Consider the following 23,679-nt stretch of genomic DNA (forward strand, 5'->3'; position numbering starts at 1 on the left):
TTGGTGCATGTCAATTCTGACATGACTTTGTCCACATGAAAATATGCAGGGACTGTGCCTACCAGGATGCACGTGTGCCCTGATCAAATGTAAAAATCCTTAAGCAGCTGCCCCAGTCTCAAAATGGACCATTATAGTTATTTATTGAAATGACAGTTGCACTTATTGTGCTAGGCACAGTACAAACATAGGAAGGATGATCTCTGCCTTCAACAGTCACAGCCCAACTGGACGAGCCCGAGGGAAGGGCAAGGATTATTTCCCTTAAGACGTTTTTAAGAGGCAAAATTAGCCCCCTGCTCGCCTCTTCCCTCCGCTACCTGAGCCAGGAAATCCGTGCTGTTCCCCTGGGTCACAAAAGGGGCTGGGTGAGCCGAGGGCATCAACTCCCCGAGCATCTTCTCCCGGGGGCGTAGGCAGCCGCGGAGGTGGAGCGTGCCCGGCTGAGGTGCGGGGAAGAGAGCCTGGAGGTGGGACCGGCAGATGGTGCCTTCCCCTCCTCCCCCGGCTGCTGAGGTGTGAGGAGGCGGCCCGGAGCCGGTGCCCACCCTCCCCCTCGCAGCGCCGGCGGATGGTGCGGTCCGGACAGCGGTGGCGCGGCCGCCGAGTGATGCGGGGGGGCGGCTTCTGTGCCTGTGCCGGCGGCGGCGGGGGGAGCAGCAGGGGCGGGGGGAGCAAACCGCTGGCGGAGGAGCGAGGAGCGGGTCTCGGCTCCGCGCAGTAGCGCCGGCGGCGGCCGTCGATCCCCCCCTTTCTCCTCGTCTCCCCGCTGCGGCTGCTGGAGCGGAGCCGCTCGCGCTCCCCCCTCGCTGCCGCCGCCGCCGCCGCCGCTCCAGGGGCTCCGGGGCTGAGCGCGGCGCCCTGCGGGGGGAGCGGGCTGCAGCCGGGCAGCGCGAGCCAGGCGGGAGCCGGGAGCAGCCCGGAGGCTGCTGCTACCCGCATGCCAGAGGCTCCCCGGGAGGAGGACGAGGCCCCCGAGCTGTGAGCGGCGGAAGCAGGCGGCACCGCTGGCCATGGCCTCCAACTTTAACGATATCGTCAAGCAGGGCTACGTGAAAATCCGCAGCAGGAAGCTGGGGGTGAGCCGGTTGCTTTCTTTCCGCCGGTCCTTCTCGCGCGCCTTTCCCTGGCACTTGCGGGGGGTCGGGAGGCAGGAGTGGGCACCTACCCACACCTCCTTGCCGGGGCTGGCAGGCAGCATGCTGCCTGGGTGGGTGAGCAGGGCTTGCTCCCAGCTCCGCAGAGAAAGTGGCGGTGCTGGGGACAGCGGGGGGAAGCAGGGACCTGCTGCTGCTGCCTCGACTTTGCTTTCCCTTTACTTAGGTTGGAGGAGGGCTTTGCGTTGGCTGTGTACCTTACAGACAGTCTCTTCCCCCCAGTGAAGGCACCGTTTTTTCCTGTTTTCCTTGATGATTGACTTGTTTGGCTAATAGAGGTGATTGAGTTTTGTAATTTGATGGGAGCCTCTTTTTCCCTGTCGCGGTGTCTCAAGCTGGTGAGGAAATTTCCCTTTGGGTGTTTCTTCCCCCATCCACTCCCCGTTTAAAGCTTCCACTTGAACCGGGGGGGAGGAAGTCTCTGCAAACTTTTGCCAGAGATCCCCTTTCTCCGTTAGAGGAGGGATGGCTCCAACAGAAGGAAATGATGGAAAAACCCGAGACTTTTGAACGGCTCCATAGCAGCCTGGCAAACCAACTGAGGAAGCAGCGAAGATTGGTGCAGGAAGAATTATGGCTCTGGGCCGGAGGAGAGGAGCAAAGTAGCTGGACTGGGGGGCTGAGAGGAGTGTAGGAAAATTGGGGGCGAGGGGAGTTACATCTGAATGGGCAGACTGCTTGGAAGGGGAATTGAAAGACTGACAGACACACTGGTTGACAACCGCCAGTGTGTGCAAATATATATGCCAATGGATAGGAAAAAGCGGCCGAAACGGTGTAACCCAAAGCGGTAGTCAGAGTCACTTTCAAGAGTGTACACTAGACAGGTAATGCTTACTCTGCTAGTCCATAAAAGCTTGCTCTGAAGGGCAGCGATACAGCGACCCAGACAGACAGAAACATCAACAGAACGGACAGAACTTTCCAAACTTCAGACACTTCTAAACGCTTCAGAACTTTCCCTTTTCTCTGTGTGTGTGTCTTGCGGGTGCTGGAGCAATACGAATTGAAAGGCCCTAATGAACTCCAGCCGAAATCATGATTAGTTTGCTTTTGTTTGAATGCATGAGCCAGAAGAGCTTTTATGATTTTATTAGGAAGTTCAGGGAGAACATTGCCAGTTTACGGGAAGCAGTGTGATTAGTCCCCAATCCAGGAGTTCCTTCAATTCCTACACGTGTTTGTAGACAGGCAGGTGTTTGGAGTAAAGGGAAAGGGGTTCAGTTGATAGCACCGGTGCTTGTTTGCTGCTAAGAAAGGCTCCTCCTGAGAAAGAGGTGCAGACAACGTGCTGAGAAGGGGCAGTAACAATTCTGGTCTCCGCTCCCTAGGTGCAATGAAGAATTAACTTCTCCATTGACTTCAGTGGCGTGAGTTCGAATTCACACCCGAGTGACTCAGAGCAGAATCCTACTAGGTGCTCAGAAGAGACACTATGGTGGAGCCTCCCGCGTAATGGGCTGCTTAGCCAGGAAGGCGAAGGGAATTTAAACCAAGCCGGCGGTGTGTCGGCTGCGGAGCCGGGTTTGAATCAGGCAGGCAGTCACAGCAGAGGGCAGGGAGGAAGGTGCAGTCTCAGGCTCCAGCTCTCATGTCAAGGGCTTTTTCTCGAAAGCATGAGCCGTGTTTCTGCATCATATTTCCCTCTTCTCGACCCCAAAGCCAGATAAGGGAGAGGTCGTATGAAATCTGCAGTTCTACAAGTAGCTGGGAGCTTATCGCAGAGCTAATCTCTCTCGCTCTCCCGGATGCGATGCTTAGCTTGCAGACGCGGTGCACAGGGCAATGGAAATAATCATAAATTGAGGGGGTGAGGGGCAGCTCAGTGGTTTGAGCATTGGCCTGCTAAACCCACAGTTGTGAGTTCAATCCTTGAGGGGGCCGTTTAGGGATCCGAGGCAAATGTTGGGGGTTGGTCCTGCTTTGAACAGGGGTTTGGACTAGATGACCTCCCGAGGTCCCTTCCAACCCTGATATTCTATGACCTTTGGGACACTTTTCTGTCGTGACAGGGATGTTCCTTCCCAAAGGACACAGCAGAGTTTGGTTGGAATCCCACCTACAGCCGACTCCCCTAGCCTTCAGATGGGAAATGTTAGGGAAATTATCTTAAGTACAGCGAGCAATCACGCCTCCCCCCCCCCACCCACCCCCCTTCCAAAAATCATGATTTGTACGGTCAAGCGTTAGTTGGTGTCAGAAAGCTATCTCTGAACCTTAGTGGCGTGTGTTAACCCTTAGCTTCTGAGTCAGTAGTGGTATTATGGGGGACTGATCCAAAGCAATGAAAAGATTGAATCCGGGCAGTATCACAGCACGTTAGGGCTCTTAATTGGAGGCAGAATTGTCTTGTTGACTTACCTTCCGAAAATAATTGGCCGTACCTCTAAATATGTACAAATTAAAGGAAGAGTATATGCAGTAAACATATAATGGCTGCATTATTAGCAGGCATCACACAAGGTTAATGTAAACATCCACAAGTGACACATATGAAGACAGGAATTTCATCATGGCATAGCTTATATGGTTGAAGTACTTTTAGAGCTGTAAATCTGACGTGTGGCTGATAACAATGGAGTGTTCTTCAGAACTACACCTTATTCATGGTAGCTGGGCTGGTGTGCTGGAGAAGGTAGACTAGACCATCTCTGTAGTCTCTCTGGAAAATTGTCTCCTGTTGAAAAGATGTAGGGCGTGAGAGTTCAGATTTCACACCTCAGGTAGATGTTAGTTTAAGCTTATATGTGGAAAGTAGAGATGCAGATGTGAGTAAACTAAATATATCACATATAATGTACAAATGCATATTATTGTGTAAAAAAATAGCATCAAAAATCGTGAGATGCTGTGGTTGAAATGTATGAATGTGTGTGTATTGTCTATAGCTAATCAGATCCTATCCTGCCTGAATTTTCTAAATGAATGCAAATTTTATTCAGAAAATGAAACATTAAAGATTCAGGTTCCTTTCCTTATATAGAAGTATATTTCCAAATGAATGAGAGAGTCTGACTGTAGTATTTTACAGTTAAGCCTTAAAAAAGTGTACTAAAGCCTGTCTTCCTGTAGGTGAATAAATCCTCTTTAGGGGATGTAATAACATGAATTTTCTCATCATCCAAGAAAATAAATAATGAAATAGAGGGTCTGTATGTTGGAACTTGTTGCCTAGATAATTCTGAAATATGTAAAGAGCATTTTATCTCATTAGGGTATTTCTTAAATTATTTAATTTCCCTAAAATTTACATACATTCATTTTCTATTATAATGATCTAAATTCTAAGAATGTTTTCCTGTAGCCTGTAAAAGTAGATCAGAACTGGGAGAGCCTAGATGGCTAATGCCACTTTAATGCCAAACCTGGGCTATAAAGCTTCTTCTACCCTCTAGGCAGGTGGCCAACCCATTACAAAGGTTCTTCCAGTGCTTTTGCTATATTCAGTCTTGTTTTATGACTGAGTGAGCCCTGGCTGGGAACCAAACTAAAGATATTGTGTTCTAATGCAACCTGTGGAGTGACAGTCTGATGTTCAGGTGGGTGAAACAGTGCTATAGTACAAACAGAGGAAGTGTAATTCGTTTTTGAAAAACAAATTAATCTTAGGTTTGGAGTGAAATTTTGGTAGAATATATAGTTTCTGGAAACTAAAGCCATCTTATCACAACTTATGAATTTCACAGTTCTTAGAAGAAAAATGTCTCTTTATGAGTGCTTTCATATAAAATATGATACATGAATCACTATTTTATTAAAGGTATATTTTGGTTTAATTCTTAATGCCATGTAGTCCATTGGTTAATCCCTCTCTACACAGGGATATAGTTGAATTAGATTTCAGTATAGGAAGTTCTCTCTTTGTTTAACATTCTCAATAGCAGCATCCATTTTTAAGTTGTGATTATTATACAAGTATATTCTACTCTTTTTCAGGGAAAGTAGGAGAATTATTATTCCTTGCAATCAACACTGTAGCCATGGGTTAATGATTTCATACCAAAATGATTATTTCGGATTAAAGAAAGGGCCCAAGTCCTGATGGAAATAAATGACAAAACATCTTACCAGGCTTGATAATGACTTGTTTCACAGTGGATCTACGTGATGTACCGATTATCTTTATTTTGTTGTCTCTTCGCCTCCCCCCACCCCCATTAACCAAGCACCAGTCTAACACTAGGCTTACATCTTAATGGGTTTGTGTGTACTTTTTTTGCCATCCAGCAATTTTCAAACTGATCCCATTGTGTACACTATTTCTTTACGCAGCTGGTAAAAATAGCTCCTTCTGATCCAGAATCAGAGACAATAATATCACAGAGAGAAACCTTACTTGCAATTCTGTTTTTGTCAAAGTCTGTCAACTGCCACCATTGGGAATATAATTTAAGCTGCTGCAGAAGCAGCAGGATGTGGAAGAAATTTACCCAACTAGTTTAACTAGGGTGACCAGACAGCAAGTGTGAAAAATCGGGACTGGGGTGAAGGATAATAGGAGCCTATATTAGAAAAAGACCCAAAAATCAGTACTGTCCCTATTAAATGAGGACTTCTGGTCTGCCTAAATTTAACCCACCAAGACTCGAGTTACTTTCATTAATTTAAACATTTTAAAAAGGTACACAAAGTATTTTAGAATGCCCAGCAACTTGAAATGCGGTCTATTAAAGTCTGTGCACGAAAATATCCTAAATATATGCACATCAATTACAGTCTTTTATAAATATCTGAACTCCCACAAATTTGGAATCTATAGTCAGTAAGGATAATACTTGTAATTAAAGCATTTTTTTAAAGATCTGGATTCCCAGTGGCCTAAATATGAGTGTCTTTTCAACTTTCTAACATTACCACAGTGTTTGATATTTTGCATTTCTCTAATATTACATAAAGGAAATACCTCATTCTGCAGCCGTTACATTTGAACTGTGTGACCCTCTTTTGAAATAACTTTAATTGTAATGTGGTGTGCTGTTCAGATCATAATAGGTCATTTGTGTAGTGTGGAATAGTACTATGCTGCCTTTGTTCTTTTTGAATCTTTCATATCTGTGTTGCATTAAAATTCGTCTGACACAATTTTACACCATACTAGTTGTGCTCACAGGCTGCAACTTCCTTGTAAGAGACAGGAATCCTTTTATTGTCTTCTAATATCCTGAGCTGCAAAGATTTCATGCATTGTTGAAGTGCTGTTTCTAAGAGGGAAAACAATTTGATGTCACGTTAAATAGTCTAATTAAAAGGAGTATTGTATCATTTCTACAGTTTTGTTTTGATCCATTTCAACCTCTTTGGTCACAACATTTATTTTATTTATTGTGCACTTTGACTACAGTACAAAAGAATTCTGTATAATAGAAATTTTCATTGTTTGTGAATATATCCTGTTGTTTATGTGTTTCCACACTGTGAGCAGAATTATTTGCTGAGTGGTTCATTTTGTGCTCTAATGCTGTTATCCAAAGAGAAAATTGTATCTGCCAGTCAGCCTTGATTGAGTAATAAATAACAGGTTGCTGTTAGCCAGTAAATGAAAAGTTTTATCATATAGCAAACTATTTTTAACCATGCTAGTAAATCATTACAGGTAGCTTTTCTGAAGACGAGCACAGTGCTTTTCCTGTTGATTGATTGAGGACAGAGTTAGCATTATTGTGAACGTGAACTAAGCTGCAGTCTGGGGTTTCTCTTGAAACATTGCAGTAAATACCTTGCAGCATGTTGATATTTAAATTACAGTCTGGCTAAGAATAAGTCAAGAAAATGTGCAATGCTTTAGCTTATATTGATTGAGAACAAAAGCTCTGTTTAACTGGAGGGGTTATAATGGATGTAATGGGCATAATGGATGGTCTTTCACCTGGTTAGATTGTGGTAACTTATTATGAACAAAAGCAGCAACTTGATATTATGTGGAATGCGCTGACTTGAATATTTTCTTTCTGTAGTTTACCCTATATTTTCTGTTACATTTGCTCAAGGTCTTTGAAGGAATTCACGATGGCGCCTATGATGTCATCGTCATCCTTTGTGAAATAAACTGACTTATTTCAGTGCATGAAAACAATTAATATGAGTGCTTTTAACATAATTTCTGTTTATAATGTGCTTTATTTAATATTAATGAATCTTCTGACCCTCAGCATTCATAAGTCTAATTCTGTGTGAAGGAACTTCTATTATTGTCACACCACTTCAAGACAGTCGGAGATGTGGCATTAAAAGGATTTACACACTATTTACATTCATATTAAATATTTTGTGCTTGGCCTTAAGTGGCAGTTTCTCTCCTGAAGATTATGTGCATTGCCTCTATGTTACTGCAGGTTATGGGAACTACAACATTTTCTCCCATTGGTTTCAAAGGGATTACTCCTCATCTGTGTACTGATTACTCATGGGAATAAGGGTTTGTGGAATTGAACCCTTCATCATGCCAGTGATTAGGCAATAAATTTTTATCTGATTTTTAGCAGTTAGTATGCCTTCACTCTAAATTAATGGCCCTACTAAGCCACTAGTTAATGGTCTGTTGTTTTTGTCCTATTATGAGCATTAAGGGCCTGATTCACAGTCCACTGAATTCAGTTTAAATAATCCCATTGACTTCAGTGGTCTTTGGGCCAGGTCCTTAGAGGAAAATTAGTAAACTGCATACAATCTGAATTTTCTTGTTGTAAAAAAAAAAAAACCCTACAACCTGTACTCCTCTGAATAGTCCTTCTCATGAATAACTGTGGCAGGATCATGACCTACTTGTTTATGATTGAAATGTATAATAATAAGTAATTGTGCTCGTCAGGAATTCAAATAGTGAGTTGCATTTGACCTTTTACAAAATGATTCTTCTGTTTTAATTCATTCATAGATTGTCACCTGTGCCTTCACAATGTGTTCTATGGGTTGCCTAGCAACAACAAATTTTTGCTCACATTAGTTACACTTTAGTTTTTATATATAAAACCTAGAAAATTCTAAGAAGCACAGAATAAGATGCTTTCATTTTTTTTAAAAGATGAGCAATGTTTCTGTGAATTTCATACATTGTAAAGTTTGTGTACTATTCTGAATTTGACAAAACAAGCTATTAATTCAAACACTTTCCACAAATGTCAGGATTTAGCTGACATTTGTAAGTAGATGTACCAAGCTTTGTAAAATATTTTAGATATTTGAGGTAAATAACACTCCAGTTTGTGGCAATTTACTGATATTGATTTAGATTGCTGGGCGCTTTCTGAATTGAAACATGTTTCTGAAACAAAATTATGGTATTTTCCTTTACACTGTAATCTTTTAAACATTTTTAAATACACCATGTCAGTCTCTGCAGCATATCATGCAGCTCTAATATCCAGAGCTATGTCTGACTTAAGTTAACATTTTATCTGTTGCAAACCTGTACTTCCAGATAAAATATATAGTTTGGCTGTGTTTGCTCTGGTCTTTGAAGATTCAGCAGTATTTAAAGGGTACTTTATTAAAGTGTTGTGTGGGAAGTTTTGTATGTAATGGGCTAATAGTGCACCTTCTACTCACCTGAGTAAAGCCTGTTTGCATGAGTAAAGGTTACTAGAATCTGGCTGTTGGTGCTTATCTGCCCTATAAAATTTCTCACAGGTACTAATTTGAAATGTTTTAGGAATATCATGTTAAAATAAAGACAGTGACACAGTTCAGACATCTGTTCTCTTTATTTATTTTGCTGCTAACAGATAATGAATGTTAAATAGATGTCCCTTTCAATGATTCATCATTAATTAAAATGTATAAGCATATGTCACCGTGCCTCAGTGGGTCACAGCTGAGAATACCAGATTCCGGACAAACTGCTGAGAAATGGGGCAGACCCACCCGAAACTAGTGGCTATTCTTCCATAAGATAGACCCAGCCAGTAACAAAAGTAAACTTTTGTCTCACCACTCTTGTTAACAAGAACTCAGAAATGCAGTCTTCTTAGGTATCCTAGCCCTTATTTCATCAGGCAGACACTAGACTAGACTTTATGATGAGAGGTTATTTAAAACCATTTTAATCAAACAAAGGGTTCTTCTGATTTCAGAAGATCACCCACCTACCCAGGTCAATATATAACTCAGATCTTACTCAATAATCATGCTGTTGCAAATCCTTTATCTGATATTTAAAGGTTTATTTATAAGAGAAAAGAATGAGAGATTTAAAATGGTCAAAGAAATCAATTACAAGAACTCTGCAATGATTGTATGTATCAGGTTTGAAGCAATGATGTTACAGACTGATGGCTTGTAGTTTCTGGTAAGTTCCAGAAGATTGGAAGGTCCTCAGTCAATTGGTTAGACTTACATTTAGTGTAAGTCCGTAGTCCAGAGATCAGAGCAGGAAAGAGGCAACATGGAGATGCTTCCAGGGTCTTTTATATCTTCTCCCATGTGGTAGGAGTGCTCTCAGTCTTAGGCCTTGTCTACATTGGCAAGTTTCTGCACAGTAAAGCAGCTTTCTGCATCGTAACTCATGAGGTGTACACACTGTCAAGTCACTTAGTGCACAGAAACTGCGCAGTTGCAGTGCTCTAAAAAGCCACCCTGACGAGAGGCATACAGCCAGGGCTACAGCACAACGGTGCCAGTGTAGCTGTAAGCAGGGGAATGGTCCTGCTATTGTGGGGAACTTTCCAGGCTTATACACTATCCCGGTGAAGTGGGCTAGCGAAAGGATCTGAGTCCTCACTCCCACTTCCTTTACCCAGAGGCGTGCCTGACCTCGAGGGCTCCCCTTCCACTCTGTGTGGTAGAGTCCTCGTAACCCCAACAAGGATGGGCCCAGAATTGAGCCTCCCAGCTTGTTGCGGTCACTGAGGGCAGGTGCTAAGGTGTTTTCACTCTGGGGTGCTCTCTCTGCACTGGACCCTTCCCTGACCCACTGATCACTACATACAGTTCAATAAATTGTATTTGCTTTGAACAGCAGTCAATTAAAAAAAAATAGGAAAGGAGTTAAAGGAAAACATGTCACCCTGCTCTGTGGCGTGGGGACATCACAACCAGCATCTTTGGAATGTAAGGTAAGTTCAGTCTGTTCCTCACAAGCCACAGGCCTCCTTCTCAGGCCCTGGCTGTGCTGCAGGGATTCTACAGGTCGGACATTTGCTCTGGCGGTGGCCACAAGCTCTCAGGCTTTAGGTGGCAGGACCCTTCTTCCCAGCATTGCCCCTGCCGCATTGGGATTGTGATCCCCCTCCAAATCTGGCCTGAAAGGGCCCTACGCTGGGCCCGCTGCCCAAGGTCCCCCTCACTCTTCCCAGATGCTCACCACACCCGGCTCTGGACTGTTCCAGCCCCAGCTCCACTCTGCCTCTAGCTCCCTGGGCTGGTTCTCTGGCTCTGGTTGCTGCAGATCTCCTCCCAGCACAGGTCTGCTCTGTGGGCTGCTTCTGTGACTGTGCTCCCAGCACTGACCTGCTTCCTGGGCTGTTTTTCTGGCCCCAGCTCAGCTTGGGCCCTGCTTTCTACTTAGCTCGGCCCCACTCAGTCTGACCCAGGCAATTCCAGCTCATGTGGAGGACAGGGCCCGCCCTGGCCTCCCGACTTCCTGATTAGCCTGCCCGCTCTGTCAGTCAGGCTGACCTTGAGCGCTGGCCTCTCCGCATTGTTCCTGGGGACTGTCAGTCTCAGGGTCCTGATTTCCCATCGTCCCTTCCCCTTTCTTTGGTACTGGGAGCTAGCCAACCAAAACACACCCACTGAGTTTTAGTAAGGGGAAAACAGTCCCTTTACATAGACATCCTGGTTGATTACAGCGCTGCGATTGGCCTCTGGGAGATGTCCCACAATACCTGTTCTTGCCTCTCTGGTCATCGGTTTGAACTCTACTCCCCTTACCTCATATGACGAACCGTGTGGCCCACCCCTTAAATTCCTTGGAAATTTTGAAAGTTTTGAAAATTTTGAACTCAGCACATCTTTCCAGGTGACCAGGCCTGCTCCATGCACCAGGTGATTCCCCCGCTTGGAGCAATGCCAAGCTGCTGGACCTCATTAGCATTTGGGAAGAGGAGGCTCTCCAGTTCCAGCTGCGCTCCAGCCATATGAATTACGATACCTATGGACAGATTTCATGACGCATGATAGAAAGGGCCCATGATTGGGACACACTGCAGTGCAGGAGCTGCGGAACGCCTACCACAAGGTGCGGGAGGTAAACTGCTGCTCTGGTGCTGCACCCATGAGCCCCTGGTTCTACAAAAAGATGCGATACTCGGCGGTGACCCCACCTCCACTGCAAAGGCCGCTGTGGATACTTCGGTGGCTCGCGTGCCAGTCAAGAGGGGACTGAGCCAGGAGGAGGAAATCTTGGATGAGGATGTGGAGGGGGATGGGGACCTAGAGGCAAAGGACGACTCAGAGGTCAGAGATGCATGGAGCCTGGAGTTTTTGTCTACCCTGGAGGAGGCTAGCCAGTTGCAGCTGTCAGATCTTGGTGAAGCGCAAATGGGAGAGGAGGCCCCTGGTAAGTGGCTTTGATTTTGGGAGTCGTTGAAGTGAGTTGTTGGGGGAGGAGGGTTGCAGAAAGCAGGCTTGTGTCTGTATGATGTGCGTACTACCACATGCCGAGTCTGAGTGGCGGAACAGGGCGTTGATTGACTCCCTAACTTCATGGGAATCTGCTTCAGATCTCCAGAAAACTCTCATGGCGATATTGGGCAATCTGCTGCTGCAGGTTCTTTGGCAGAGCTGCTTTGTTTCTTGCCCCATTAAGGGTAAATTTCCCACAACACTCTGACATCACGGAGGGGAGGAGGGGACCATTGTCACACACAGGTGAGCCGTATAAGGACCAGGGTGGAAACCACCATCTTGGAGAAGACCCTCCCTTGATTCCCTGCTCACCCTCAGCAGCGAGATATCTTGCATAATGAACACATCCTGTGGAAAATGTGGGGACAGTAATGATAAGGCCCCTCCCCCCACATTGCTGGCTCTCCCCAAGAGCCACATGCCCAGTGTACAGTATGGTCCTGGAACACTGATTTCCCCTGCCCCTGTGATTTCTCACCATTTTGGGGGTCTTGTGGCTCATGTGTGCTTGCCTGGGGTTAGCCAGTTAGTGACAGGTATGTGAATAGTGGCTATGTTTTAAATCCGTGGTCTGTTGCAAAGAATACTGCTTCTGTAAAATGTTGCATTTTGGCTTCACAGATATGATCTTGGGAGCCCAGTCTCCCTCTTTATTGCCGGCTGAACGGCTGCGCAGAATTAGAAAGTGGCCACGAAGAACTAAAGAGGACTTTCTGCGTGATATCATGATGCTCTCTGTCGCTGAAGTACAAGAATTGAAGGAGTGGTGGGACAGCGAGTAGAGGGACTGAAAGAAGAATGCAGCACGCCAGAATGAAGCCAAGGAGCGGCTCTTAAACATTATGGAGTGCCAAACAGACATGCTCCCGGCACTACTAGCACTGCAAACAGAGCAGCTCCGCACCTGCCTTCCTCTGCAGTCACTGTCGCAAAACTCTTTTACATGCGCCCTCCCAGACACCGCCAACACACTCTTATCAACCTCCTGGCTCTAGTCTGTACCCACTGCATTCCACAACTCCCCGTCACAGTCCAGCACTGCAGACTCCAAGTACTCACTGCACTCAACACTCGTCCCTCTGCAGTTGAGCCCTGCTGAAGTACAGTACCCGCTGCACTGTACTTCAAAGGAGAAGGTTGGATATTATACCTTGACATACACAAGTCTTTAACCGTCCTGGGGCCCCACCTCCACCTGGGACCTTCCCTTTCCCCGTCTTCTTCAGTGCTGATGTGTTTTTTTTGTTTATCTCTCTCCTCCGGTTGATGTTTTTTAATAAAATTGCTTTCAAACTAAAACAATATTTATTCTATTAATTGAAAGCAAACAGAGCCCTGCAAGGCAACAGACAATTTTCTTAAACTTTCATAGTGCATCGTCAGCCCCAATCACAGTCATTTCTGAGCATTACAAACACTGCACGCCCAAGCATGGCAACAAATATTAGTGGCTTTCAGCTTCAAATTGCTGCCTCAAGGCATCCCTGATCCTTATGGCCCCGTGCTGCACCCTTCTAATAGCCCTGGTCTCTGGCTGTTCAAATTCAGCCTCCAGGCACTGAGCCTCAATGGTCCAGCCCTGAGTGAAGCTTTCCCCCTTCCCTTTACAAATATTATGGAGCGTACAGCATGCAACTATAAGCATAGGAATATTGTCATCGGCCAGGTCCAGCCTCCCATTTAGGCAGTGCCAGCGGGCCTTTAAACGGCCAAAAGCACACTGCACAGTGATTCTGCACTTGCACAGCCTGTTGCTGAATTGCTCCTTACTACTGTCAAGGTACCCTGTGTATGGCTTTCTAAACCACAGCATTAAGGAGTAGGCAGGGTCTCCCACGATCACAATGGGCATTTTGGCTTCCCCTACAGTGATCTTCTGATCCAGGAAGAAAGTCCCTGCTTGCAGCTTCCTGAACAGGTCAGTGTTCCAAAAGATGTATCATGCACCTTTCCAGTGTCATGTGTGCATTATGCACCTTTCCGGACCAGCCTGCGTTAATGTCCGTGAAATGCCCCAGTGATCCAAAAGCGCCTGGAGAACCATAGAGAAATACCCCTTCTGATTAATGTACTCAGTGGCTAGGTGGTCTGGTGCCAGAATTGGAATGTGCGTGCCATCTATCACCACTCCGCAGTTAGGGAAGCCCATTTGTGCAAAGCCATCCACAATGTCAGGCATGTTGCCCAGAGTCAACATCTTTCAGAGCAGGATGTGATTTAATGGCTCTGCACACGTCCGTCAACACAACTTCAACGGTCGACTTTCCCACTCCGAACTGGTTAGTGACTGATTGGTAGCAGTCTGTAGTAGCCAGCTTCCACAGTGCAATCACGACATGCTTCTCCAATGGCAGGGCAGCTCTCATTCTCATGGTCTTACGCCTCAGGGCTGGGGCGAGCTCATCACACAGTCCCACAAATGTGGCTTTCCTCATCTAAAAATTCTGCAGCCACTGCTAATCATCGCAGACGTGCATGACGATGTGATCCTACCACTCAGGGCTTGTTTTTCCAAGCCCAAAAGTGGCTTTCCACTGCGATCAGCACCTCTGTGAATGCCACAAGCAATCTTGTGTCATAGCTACTATGCATGGTGAGATCAATGTCAACGTCCTCTTGCTTTTATAGTTTAAGGAATAACTCCACTGCCACTCATGATGTGTTAGTGAGAGCGAACAGCATATTGATCAACAGCGTGGGATCCATTCCTGCAGATCGAAGAGGCAGCACGTGCCATACCCAAACCATTGAAAGATAGCTCTAAATGCAGACAGAAGTACAGGGATTGCTGGATGCAAAGCAATTCATCACGGGGCATTGGGACAGGACCCAGGATGTCCCATGCCCCCTCTACCTTCCAACAACTCTTAGCAGCAGAAGAGAAAGAGATGCTTTGTAGGATAGTTGCCCAGAGTGCACTGCTCCAAATACCACTGCAAGTGTGAACACGCTATTGAGCAGGCAGTTGACACTGTGAACACACAACAGCGGTTTCCCTTCAGCGCACTCTAAGTGGCACTGTACCTGCTGGTGTAGACATACCCTTTTAGTTTGTGGAAAATTACAGGCATAAGATGTAGTCCGGGATCACATGAGCTAGTCACATGCTCTTGCATGATTTGATGGGTCACAGGAGCAGCCATTACCCATATTTTTGGATAAAGCATCCACAGGAAGGCTCACCAGGTGGGGACAAGCTTCTTCTATGGCCTATTGTGTTCTTTAATGGGCCATCAACTTGAATAGTTCATCACAATGTGCTGGGCAGACTGGATGTAAACACATTTGAAATAATGGTACCTAGTCAATGTTCGTAACTTTAGATATGTACATACAAACAGGATAATTGTATTTGATTGTAACTTTTTCATTGATACTTTCCATGATATACTTTGTATATGATTTGTTGCAATTGTCTAACAGTTGCAGTACCAATGTTATAAATGGTCATGTTTCAATCATACAGCGTCACCGCATAATAAAAGTTTAGTTAGAATTTACATGTCTTATTGGTAGATTAGGAAGGATTAGATTTTTATCAGTAAAAGTCAGTTTTGTCATACGTACACAAACCAACAACAAAAAATTTCCATTGATGATGATCTAAAATTACAGACAGGCAAAGTTTAAAAAAAAATCCTGAAAATTTAGCAGAGTCAAAGTCCAGTGATTTAGACTTTTGGATTAGATTTGTTACAAATGGACTAACTGAACAGTAAAAGAGGTATGACTTGTTGACTGTAAGGAAATTTACTCTATATTTTAGCATGTGATGTTGACAATTTGTTTAAATGGTTTATAAAGATTTTTACTTTTTGAATATCAACACTACTGTAATTAATTGTCTGATCACATAATTTCATGCAACTGTGAAAACTTAAATTGATAAATTTAAAAATCTGCTTAGAATAGGTAGACGTTATCATCAATTATATATAAATTCTGCCAAGCTTACTTATAGGCTAACCAGATTTGTATTACTTTAGAGTTGAGAAATAGAAATGAATTTATTTCTATTTAAATGAATAAAAATCATGTTCACCTTACCTAAGCCTGTTAGAACGTCTAATCAAAATGTTCTTAACATACAGGCAATAGTTAGCTCTAAAAAGGACATCTTCTTAATTTAGTACTATACATTAGAAAGTATAAAGTCAAAGAAAACATCTCTTCCAGATAACCAGAGACATTCTTAAAGATATATCTTCACTATTCCTGGGTAAATAAACAGTCTTGTGTCATGTCTGAGAGGCTAATAAATTCGGACGGTCAGTCAAACCGGAAAATGGGTTGTAGAGTTGAAATGTGTAAAAAATGTCCTATCAGCAGCTCAGAGATTTTCTAATCTTTAATTAAGGGCAGTTAGTGACTGTTGTATTATCATAGCTCAGCTACCATTGCAGTGTCTGGAAAACAGAAGACCCTTTTCATGTAGTTAGGGCCAAATATTAGTAGAGCTTGAATTCCACTTTGAACTTACTGGAAAAATTAGTGCAGTCTAGGGACTACTGGTGAAATCTTGTCCAGTGAACTTCCCTAAGAAGTCAGGCTGCCACATTCTGCAGAATCTTTAAGGGCTCAGACATCTTTGTTGTCAGAGATTGTGTAAAATGCATTATGGTAATTCTATCTGGAGGTTAAAAAGACATAAATAACTATTGCATCAAAGAGCGGTTGTATAGACAGATTAAGGTCACTCCAGAAATGTAAAAATACCTTTTGAATTGGAAAACTAATTAGTGAAAGGTGGGGAAAACCTTCTGAAAAAATAAGAATAGGGCCATTCCCATCTTGATTATCACTACAATAGGTCGTCCATACTCCACCCCCCCCACCCCATGGTCTCCTCCCCCCCCCCCCACCCCGTGGTCTCCTGCTGGTAATAGCTCACCTTTCCTGATCACTCTTGTTACAGTCTGGATGGTAACACCCAATGTATCATGTTCTCTGTGTATATAAAATCTCCCCACTATATTTTCCACTGTATGCATCCGATGAAGTGAGCTGTAGCTCACCAAAACTTATGCTCTAATAAATTTGTTAGTCTCTAAGGTGCCACAAGTACTCCTTTTCTTTTTACAGATGCAGACTAACATGGCTGCTACTCTGAAATGTCTTTCTGGGTTTGAGGAAAAGCCAGACTGCCTCCTCCAGCTGCCTCACATACTTATTCTAGAATCAGAGATGTGTGAGGAAAATATAAAATGCTTCACATTGCCCTATTTCCCCAATCTAGAATATGCCTTGGAGAGGTCTGAGGTGCTTCTCTTATACTTTTCTCTCCCTTGCCCACATGCATCTTATAGGTGATGGCTCCTGAGCTGTCCATCCTCAGAACAAATGGTGCATTCTTCTTGCTTGTGATGTCATTAAGTATTTATTTCTAGAAAAAGAAAGAGGAGAATGAGTAGATCACATAAGGTACATTTTTAATTTACAGACAAAAATTCATAATTGGTTTTCATTTATCCTGACCCCCATTTCTAAAATCACATTCTAAATGATGTGAACTCATCCAATCCAAATGTGGTTGGAAATTATTATTATTTTTTTTAAATAGTGCAAATATACTTGGCACTTGATGGGGAAAAATCCATTCTATTTTTAACTTTAATTGTTGTAGTATGTTATTGGTGATGATTAGATATTGGCAAAGTGCTTTCAAATGAGTTGCTTTTACCAGTGAAGGCAACTATTGTTTAGTAAAAAGAGAATAATTATATTTGCCCTTGAAATTGAACTTTTTGAAGTGCTACTGTAACGCCAACAGACTCTGGTCATTGGCGGGTGGGGTCGAACCGGGGACCCCTTGAGCTTAGTGCATGATCTTCTACCGCATGAACTAAAAGCCAACTAGCTGTTAGCTAAGGCTTTAGAGCAGACTCATTCTTCTCTCTCTAAGTGGTTTTGGTGCCACTAGATGGGACAGAGCACCACACCCAGGAGGTGTGTTGGTTACACTACTGCAATGGAAAGTCTGCTTGAGGGAGAGAATTTCCACATCAGAATACTGAAAGACCATTATGGTCTTGTGAGAATTAAAAAAACAAAAACAAAACTGAAGGCACTTAGTGGTCCTGCAAAGTGCTGAGTTCTCTCGACTCTTACGTAATGTGCCCACAATGACCATACTAATTTCTGCTGATTTATATAAGGCCAAATATTATGTTGTCAGTGTTGTATTCTATTGGGATTGTGGCTCTGACTCTTAAATTAACATATTTACTGGCTGTCTAAAGACTTTCTGGCTGAAATGTTTGAAAGTTCAGACATTGAGGACAAGGCTATTTTACTTCTGATGACTTTTATCGTAGACATGCGGTACTGCTAGTTACTGGTACCCTTGAAGTGACTCTTGGGGATCTCCATGTATGTATACTATTGCAGAGATGTCTACAGAGACTTAAGTAGACAGAAATACAACAAATGGAAAACTAGAGAAAATTCTTAAGTCAGGAATTTTGGTTTCAAACATATCCTTTATAAAATTGTTAGCCTTTGTTAACAGGCACTGCTGCTTCTTGTCTTTAAACAACACCACAGGTTCTCTCTTCAGTAAAGAAACTGATTTCAGCTCACAGCGACTGCAATAACTTTCCACAATTGTGACAAGAGGAAAACCAATATGTATGTTTTACTTTTTAAAGTCTTACTGTAGAAATTCTTAACTGCTATAGTTCTTAGGTTTTAAACTGTATTGAGGATTTGAAGGGTTTTATTTATTTATTATTGCTAATAACAAACTAAGACTCTCTCTTGTTCTAAATGCAAGGTGGCTATGGGCTTATCTTCACTACTGTGCTAAATTGGTGCCACTGCATCAATGCAGCAGCGCCGACGTAATGTGTCTGCACCAGACATGCTATCGTCAACAGGAGAGCGTTTCCCACTGACATAGCATGGTGTAGATACTGCTTTAAGTAAATTTAACTTGCATTGCTCAGGGAGATTTTTTTTTCACACCCCTGAGAGATGTAACTTACATCGACTTAACCGGTAGTGTTAACAAGCACTATGTGGGTAAAATGTTAGACTGTACTTAAGAGATCTGGGTTCAGTTCCTGGGCTCTGCCACAGGTTTAATCTGTGATCTTGGCAAGTCACTTTCATTTGTCTGTATGCATAAGTTACATTTAGATCCATTTTTAGGCCTCTATACTGCCAAAATAGTTTAAAGTGGCCTTAGTGTGAGTGAGAATCAGGCCTTCTGTGCTTCAGTATCTTGTTTATTTAGATCAATGGTTCTCAAACTTTTTTCATGGACCACTTGAAAATTGCTGAGTGTCTCGGCGGATCACTTAATGTTGTTTGTGCCATTAGCTAACTATTATAAAGCGCTTTGTTAAAAAGTTAATAATTAAGTTATATAATTATTAACTTTTTTTGTTCTACACATAAAAGCACAACTCATATTTTAATATCCGTAGTCTTACCTTTTAATGTGATGTCCCATATGAGGAGAGATTAAAGAGGCTAGGACTTTTCAGCTTGGAAAAGAGGAGACTAAAGGGGGGATATGATAGAGGTATATACAATCATGAGTGGTGTGGAAACAGTGAATAAGGAAAAGTTATTTACTTGTTCCCATAATATAAGAACTAGGGGCCACCAAATGAAATTAATGGGTAGCAGGTTTCAAACAAATAAAAGGAAGTTCTTCTTCACTCAGCTCACAGTCAACCTGTGGAACTCCTTGCCTGAGGAGGTTGTGAAGGCTAGGACAATAACAGGGTTTAAAAGAGAACTGGATAAATTCATGGAGGTTAAGTCCATTAATGGTTATTAGCCAGGATGGGCAAGGAATGGTGTCCTTAGCCTCTGTTTGTCAGAGGGTGGAGATGGATGGCAGGCGAGAGATCACTTGATCATTACCTGTTAGGTTCACTCCCTCTGGGGCACCTGGCATTGGCCACTGATGGTAGACAGCATACTGGGTTGGATGGACCTTTGGTCTGACACAGTATGGCCATTCTTATGTTCTTATGATGGATGTGCCTGTTTTTGTGAGCAAAGTTCAGGGAAGTTGGGTGTAATGTTTGTCAGCTTTAGCCTTAGGTCAGGTTCAGCATTCATCCTGCTTCTCTATTTGGACTTGAGGAAAATCCTGTCTTGCACAGGTACGTAGTAGCAAATGGCATCAGAAAATGCACTGCTTTGTTTGCAAGTTCTGGGTACTCTCCAGTTCTTTGAATCCAAAACTCAATTAGGGAATGTCTTTTAAATTCTGACTGTAATGTTTTGTCACAAGAAAGCTCCAACAAGCACTCTTGTGCCTTATTGGACAAACCAGAGGGCAGCTCACTGATTTTAAAAGGATTACATACCCATTTTTTTGGTTCAGCTTCTACTGGAAAGCAATCTTCAACTGTTGCTTAAGAGCAACAAGATGTTCTTTGATGTCTTTTTTTTTTTTTGTCAAGAACCAGTTCATTTTCAGACAGAAAACCTTCCAATGTTGGGAATTAACTGAAATCATCCTTTTTTACGTGACTAGCAAACAAGTCAAGTTTTTTGATCATTGTATTGATTCTTTTTTTTTGTCTCGCACATCCAATATAATCACTGAAATGCCCTGCCGTCCAGCGTTCTACTCCTTTAGGCGTGTGACTATATCGGAGAGGTAAGCCAATTGCGAGAGCCAGGATGAATCTTCAAAACATGAATTGGAATGGATGGTCTGTTAGAAATAGCTGTACTTCTGAACGTAGCTCGAACAAACAAGAAAGTACTTTGCCTCTTGACAACCACCGTGCTTCTGTATGAAGAAGAAGTTGTACATGAGAACTATCCATTTCATTGCACAGTACACTAAACATTCAAGAATTCATAGGTCTATCCTTTATGAAATTAACAGTTTTCACAGCAGAATCCAAAACACACTTCATTTCTACTGTCATTTTCTTGGCAGCTAGTGCCTCTTGATGAATGCTACAGTGCACCCATGTGGCATTAGGTGCCACTTCGTGGATACGAGCCATTACTCCACTGTCTTCCCATCATTGCTTGTGCGCTGTCAGTACATACTCCAACGCATTGCCAGTCAATACTGTGTTCCTTCACAAACTCATCTAGTAACTGGAAAAGTTGTCCGAGGTTTTTCTTCTTGGCATTGAATGACAAAACAAAATATCTTGCAGTACTTTTCCTTCCAACTCATACCTAGTCTATGTAAGAAGATTTGCAACGTTAGCGATATCAGTCATCTCATCCAACTGCAATGCAAAATACCTACTGTTGTTCACACGTTTAATGAGAATATCTTTAACATTAGCTGCCATATCTTGAATTCTGTGTGACAGTGTCATTTGAAAGAGGTACACAATCAAACTGCTTTGCTGTCTTCTCTCCGCACATTATAAATGCAATTTCTTTAGCTGCAGGCGGAATAATTTCTTTCCCAATAGTGTGAGTTCTTTCCCCGCTTTGGCGATTCAAAGGCTTGTACAAAATGAAGCTTCCAGGGCCTTTACCTTTACTGTTGCATGAGCAACCATTGTAACTTTCCCTTGTTTCAACTCATTCAGTTTGTGCTGAAAAAATTCAGGAGGTTTATCTTTGAAAGCAACATGATTTGTCTCCAAATGACGCCGGAGATTTGCAGGCTTCAAGCTTTTGTTAGCCAGTACTGCATAGCATAACACACATTGTCGCCTTGGTTTAGCTTGTTCACCAGTCCATGTGAAGCCTATATTAATATAAAAAGAAAAGGAGTACTTGTGGCACCTGAGAGACTAAAAAAATTATTTGAGCATAAGCTTTCGTGAGCTACAGCTCACTTCATCGGATGCATTCAGCTGTAGCTCACGAAAGCTTATGCTCAAATAAATTGGTTAGTCTCTAAGGTGCCACAAGTCCTCCTTTTCTTTTTGCGAATACAGACTAACATGGCTGCTACTCTGAAACCTATATTAATATAGCTTGAGTGGTATTGTCTTACCTGTTTTCAGCGTTTCAGTGTATTTTCATTACCGGTACTCATACTTGATGTACTGGTTCCTGGTAAACATTTCCTTTGCAGATGTATCTTCGCTTGCTGTACTCTCTCATGTTCGATTTTGAACTTTTCACTGATCTCACTGTCACTGGTTTGATTATTTGTAGTTGTTTTTCTTTTTCAAATATCCAGTTTTCAACCACAAATCCATGTCTGGGGGTTGACTATTATCCTACTTACTGGTCTGACAACTGTTATATTTTTTGAAAAAGCACTACATTCTGATACAGTCAGTACTTTCCACATGACAAGGATGCTCAATACATACAATAGGTAGGTTAGCTGAATTGCATCAAATACAAATCATGCATACACAGCTGAAAAATGAAACCAATTAAAACTATGTATGTAGTGTAGTAGGTACCAATTTAAAGAAATACACATTTTGTTTCTGGATTAAATGTGAGTTAAAATAAAATAACACAAGGGCCCAATTAAATCTTATCATAGACTACTAAATCTCTCCACCAGGCTGATAAAGGGGTGGGGGTGGGATGTCTCTCTCCCGCCCTGGCAGCCACCGGGCTGGGAAGGCATGCTGCAGCTCCACTTACAGGGAACTGTCAGTGCACCACCTGCAGTGGTACATGTACCATAGTTTGAGAACCTCTGATTTAGATTGTAAGCTCTTCAGGGCAGGAATTGTCTAATATCCTATGTATGTACAGTACATAGCACTGATCATGGTTGGGGTCACTAGGTATTGTTGTAATATAAATAATAGTGAATTGTTCCAAAAACATAAAAACCTGGAATAAATAATTGTGTTTTCTCCACTGCAAGCTAGTGAAGTGCATATTTAAAAGTTATGATGAATTGGTTCCTTTTGGTTGGATCTTTCTGATTTCCTCTCCCCTTGACCCCCCTTTTCAAAGACCTTCATGAAGATAAAAAAATGACTGCCTGACAGGAAAACTAGCATCTGGGGATTCCAGTACTCATCTCTCTCTACTACTTTTTGGAAGTCAGCATAAAGAGTAAAGGCCTGCTCTTAATACATATATAATTGTAGACTTTCGTTGGCATTTTAATGGATTAATTAAAAGTATAACATCACTGAGCCAAGTATATGCCTGGGATTGACCAACAAGGATGAATTTGGCCCATCATTACATAGAATCCTTCAGCATGCATAAGGATTTTCAACCCAAGAGCAAACTGTTGATGGATTTTTGTGTGTGATATGTATAAAACTACTTACAGGTCTGCATTTCCTATAAGTGGTGGTTTACTGGTTTTAGTGGTATGAGCTTGGGATGACAGCATTATTCATGGGTATCAAAACTATGAGCTGTGAAGGTCACCCTAAAAAAGTGTCAAACAAACCTTTATAACCCAATATATAATTTTCTCCTATATTTTATGGAAATGTGATTTTTAGAGGGCTTAAAAGATGTCATTGGTAACTTTATTTTTCTTATTCATCCACTAGTAAATCCAGGCAGCCTTAATTTAATGAGTCCAAATTTACAAATGGAAAAGGAAAATTGAGCTGCAATAAACTTCTAGAGGTTTAAAAAATATTTAAATCAGGGTGCTATGGTTGTAAGGGTTGATTGCTATGATTGGAAAAAGCTGGTACTGTGCATGTGTGTTTGTAAAGTCTTCTTTCTCTTGAGATTTTTTTTTTTTTTTGGTATTGTGCATTGGACTAACTTGACAAAGAAAGACCAAACTTTAAAAATAGTATATGCTCATTATTTATCCATGAAGTATAAATACACCATTGTTAAAATGATAAAGTGTAAGAGATTCTTTTAAATACCCATATCAAATCAGTGGAAAAGTTAGATACATAATTCTCTTACTGAAGGGGTAAGAGTTACATAAATTATAAACTATTAAAGCTCTCAAAACTGCTAACCTGAGAAGATTCATTTTAAACTTAGATATGTCAGGCTTTTAAATGCTACAAGTACTGTAGCTTCATGAAGTCTTTGATGTCTTAGTTTGCTAATTGGATCA

At 42.5% G+C, this 23,679-nt stretch overlaps 1 protein-coding gene across 3 annotated transcripts in view; it reads left to right on the forward strand.

The window, feature by feature from the left end:
* Positions 1 to 285: 285 nt before the first annotated feature.
* DOK6 (docking protein 6) overlaps positions 286 to 23,679 on the forward strand; it is a 453,595-nt gene continuing 430,201 nt past the window's right edge. Inside the window, exon 1 of one of the 3 annotated variants that reach the window (XM_048840154.2) lies at positions 286 to 1,079. In XM_048840154.2, the coding sequence (XP_048696111.1) occupies positions 1,014 to 1,079 (66 nt within the window). In that variant the 5' untranslated portion in view covers positions 286 to 1,013. The remainder of the gene's footprint in view (positions 1,080 to 23,679) is intronic. The other 2 variants (XM_048840153.2, XM_048840155.2) reach the window with 2 other exon arrangements.

This window comes from Caretta caretta, chromosome 2 (assembly GCF_965140235.1).
Source record: "Caretta caretta isolate rCarCar2 chromosome 2, rCarCar1.hap1, whole genome shotgun sequence".
Classification (NCBI taxonomy): domain Eukaryota; kingdom Metazoa; phylum Chordata; order Testudines; family Cheloniidae; genus Caretta; species Caretta caretta.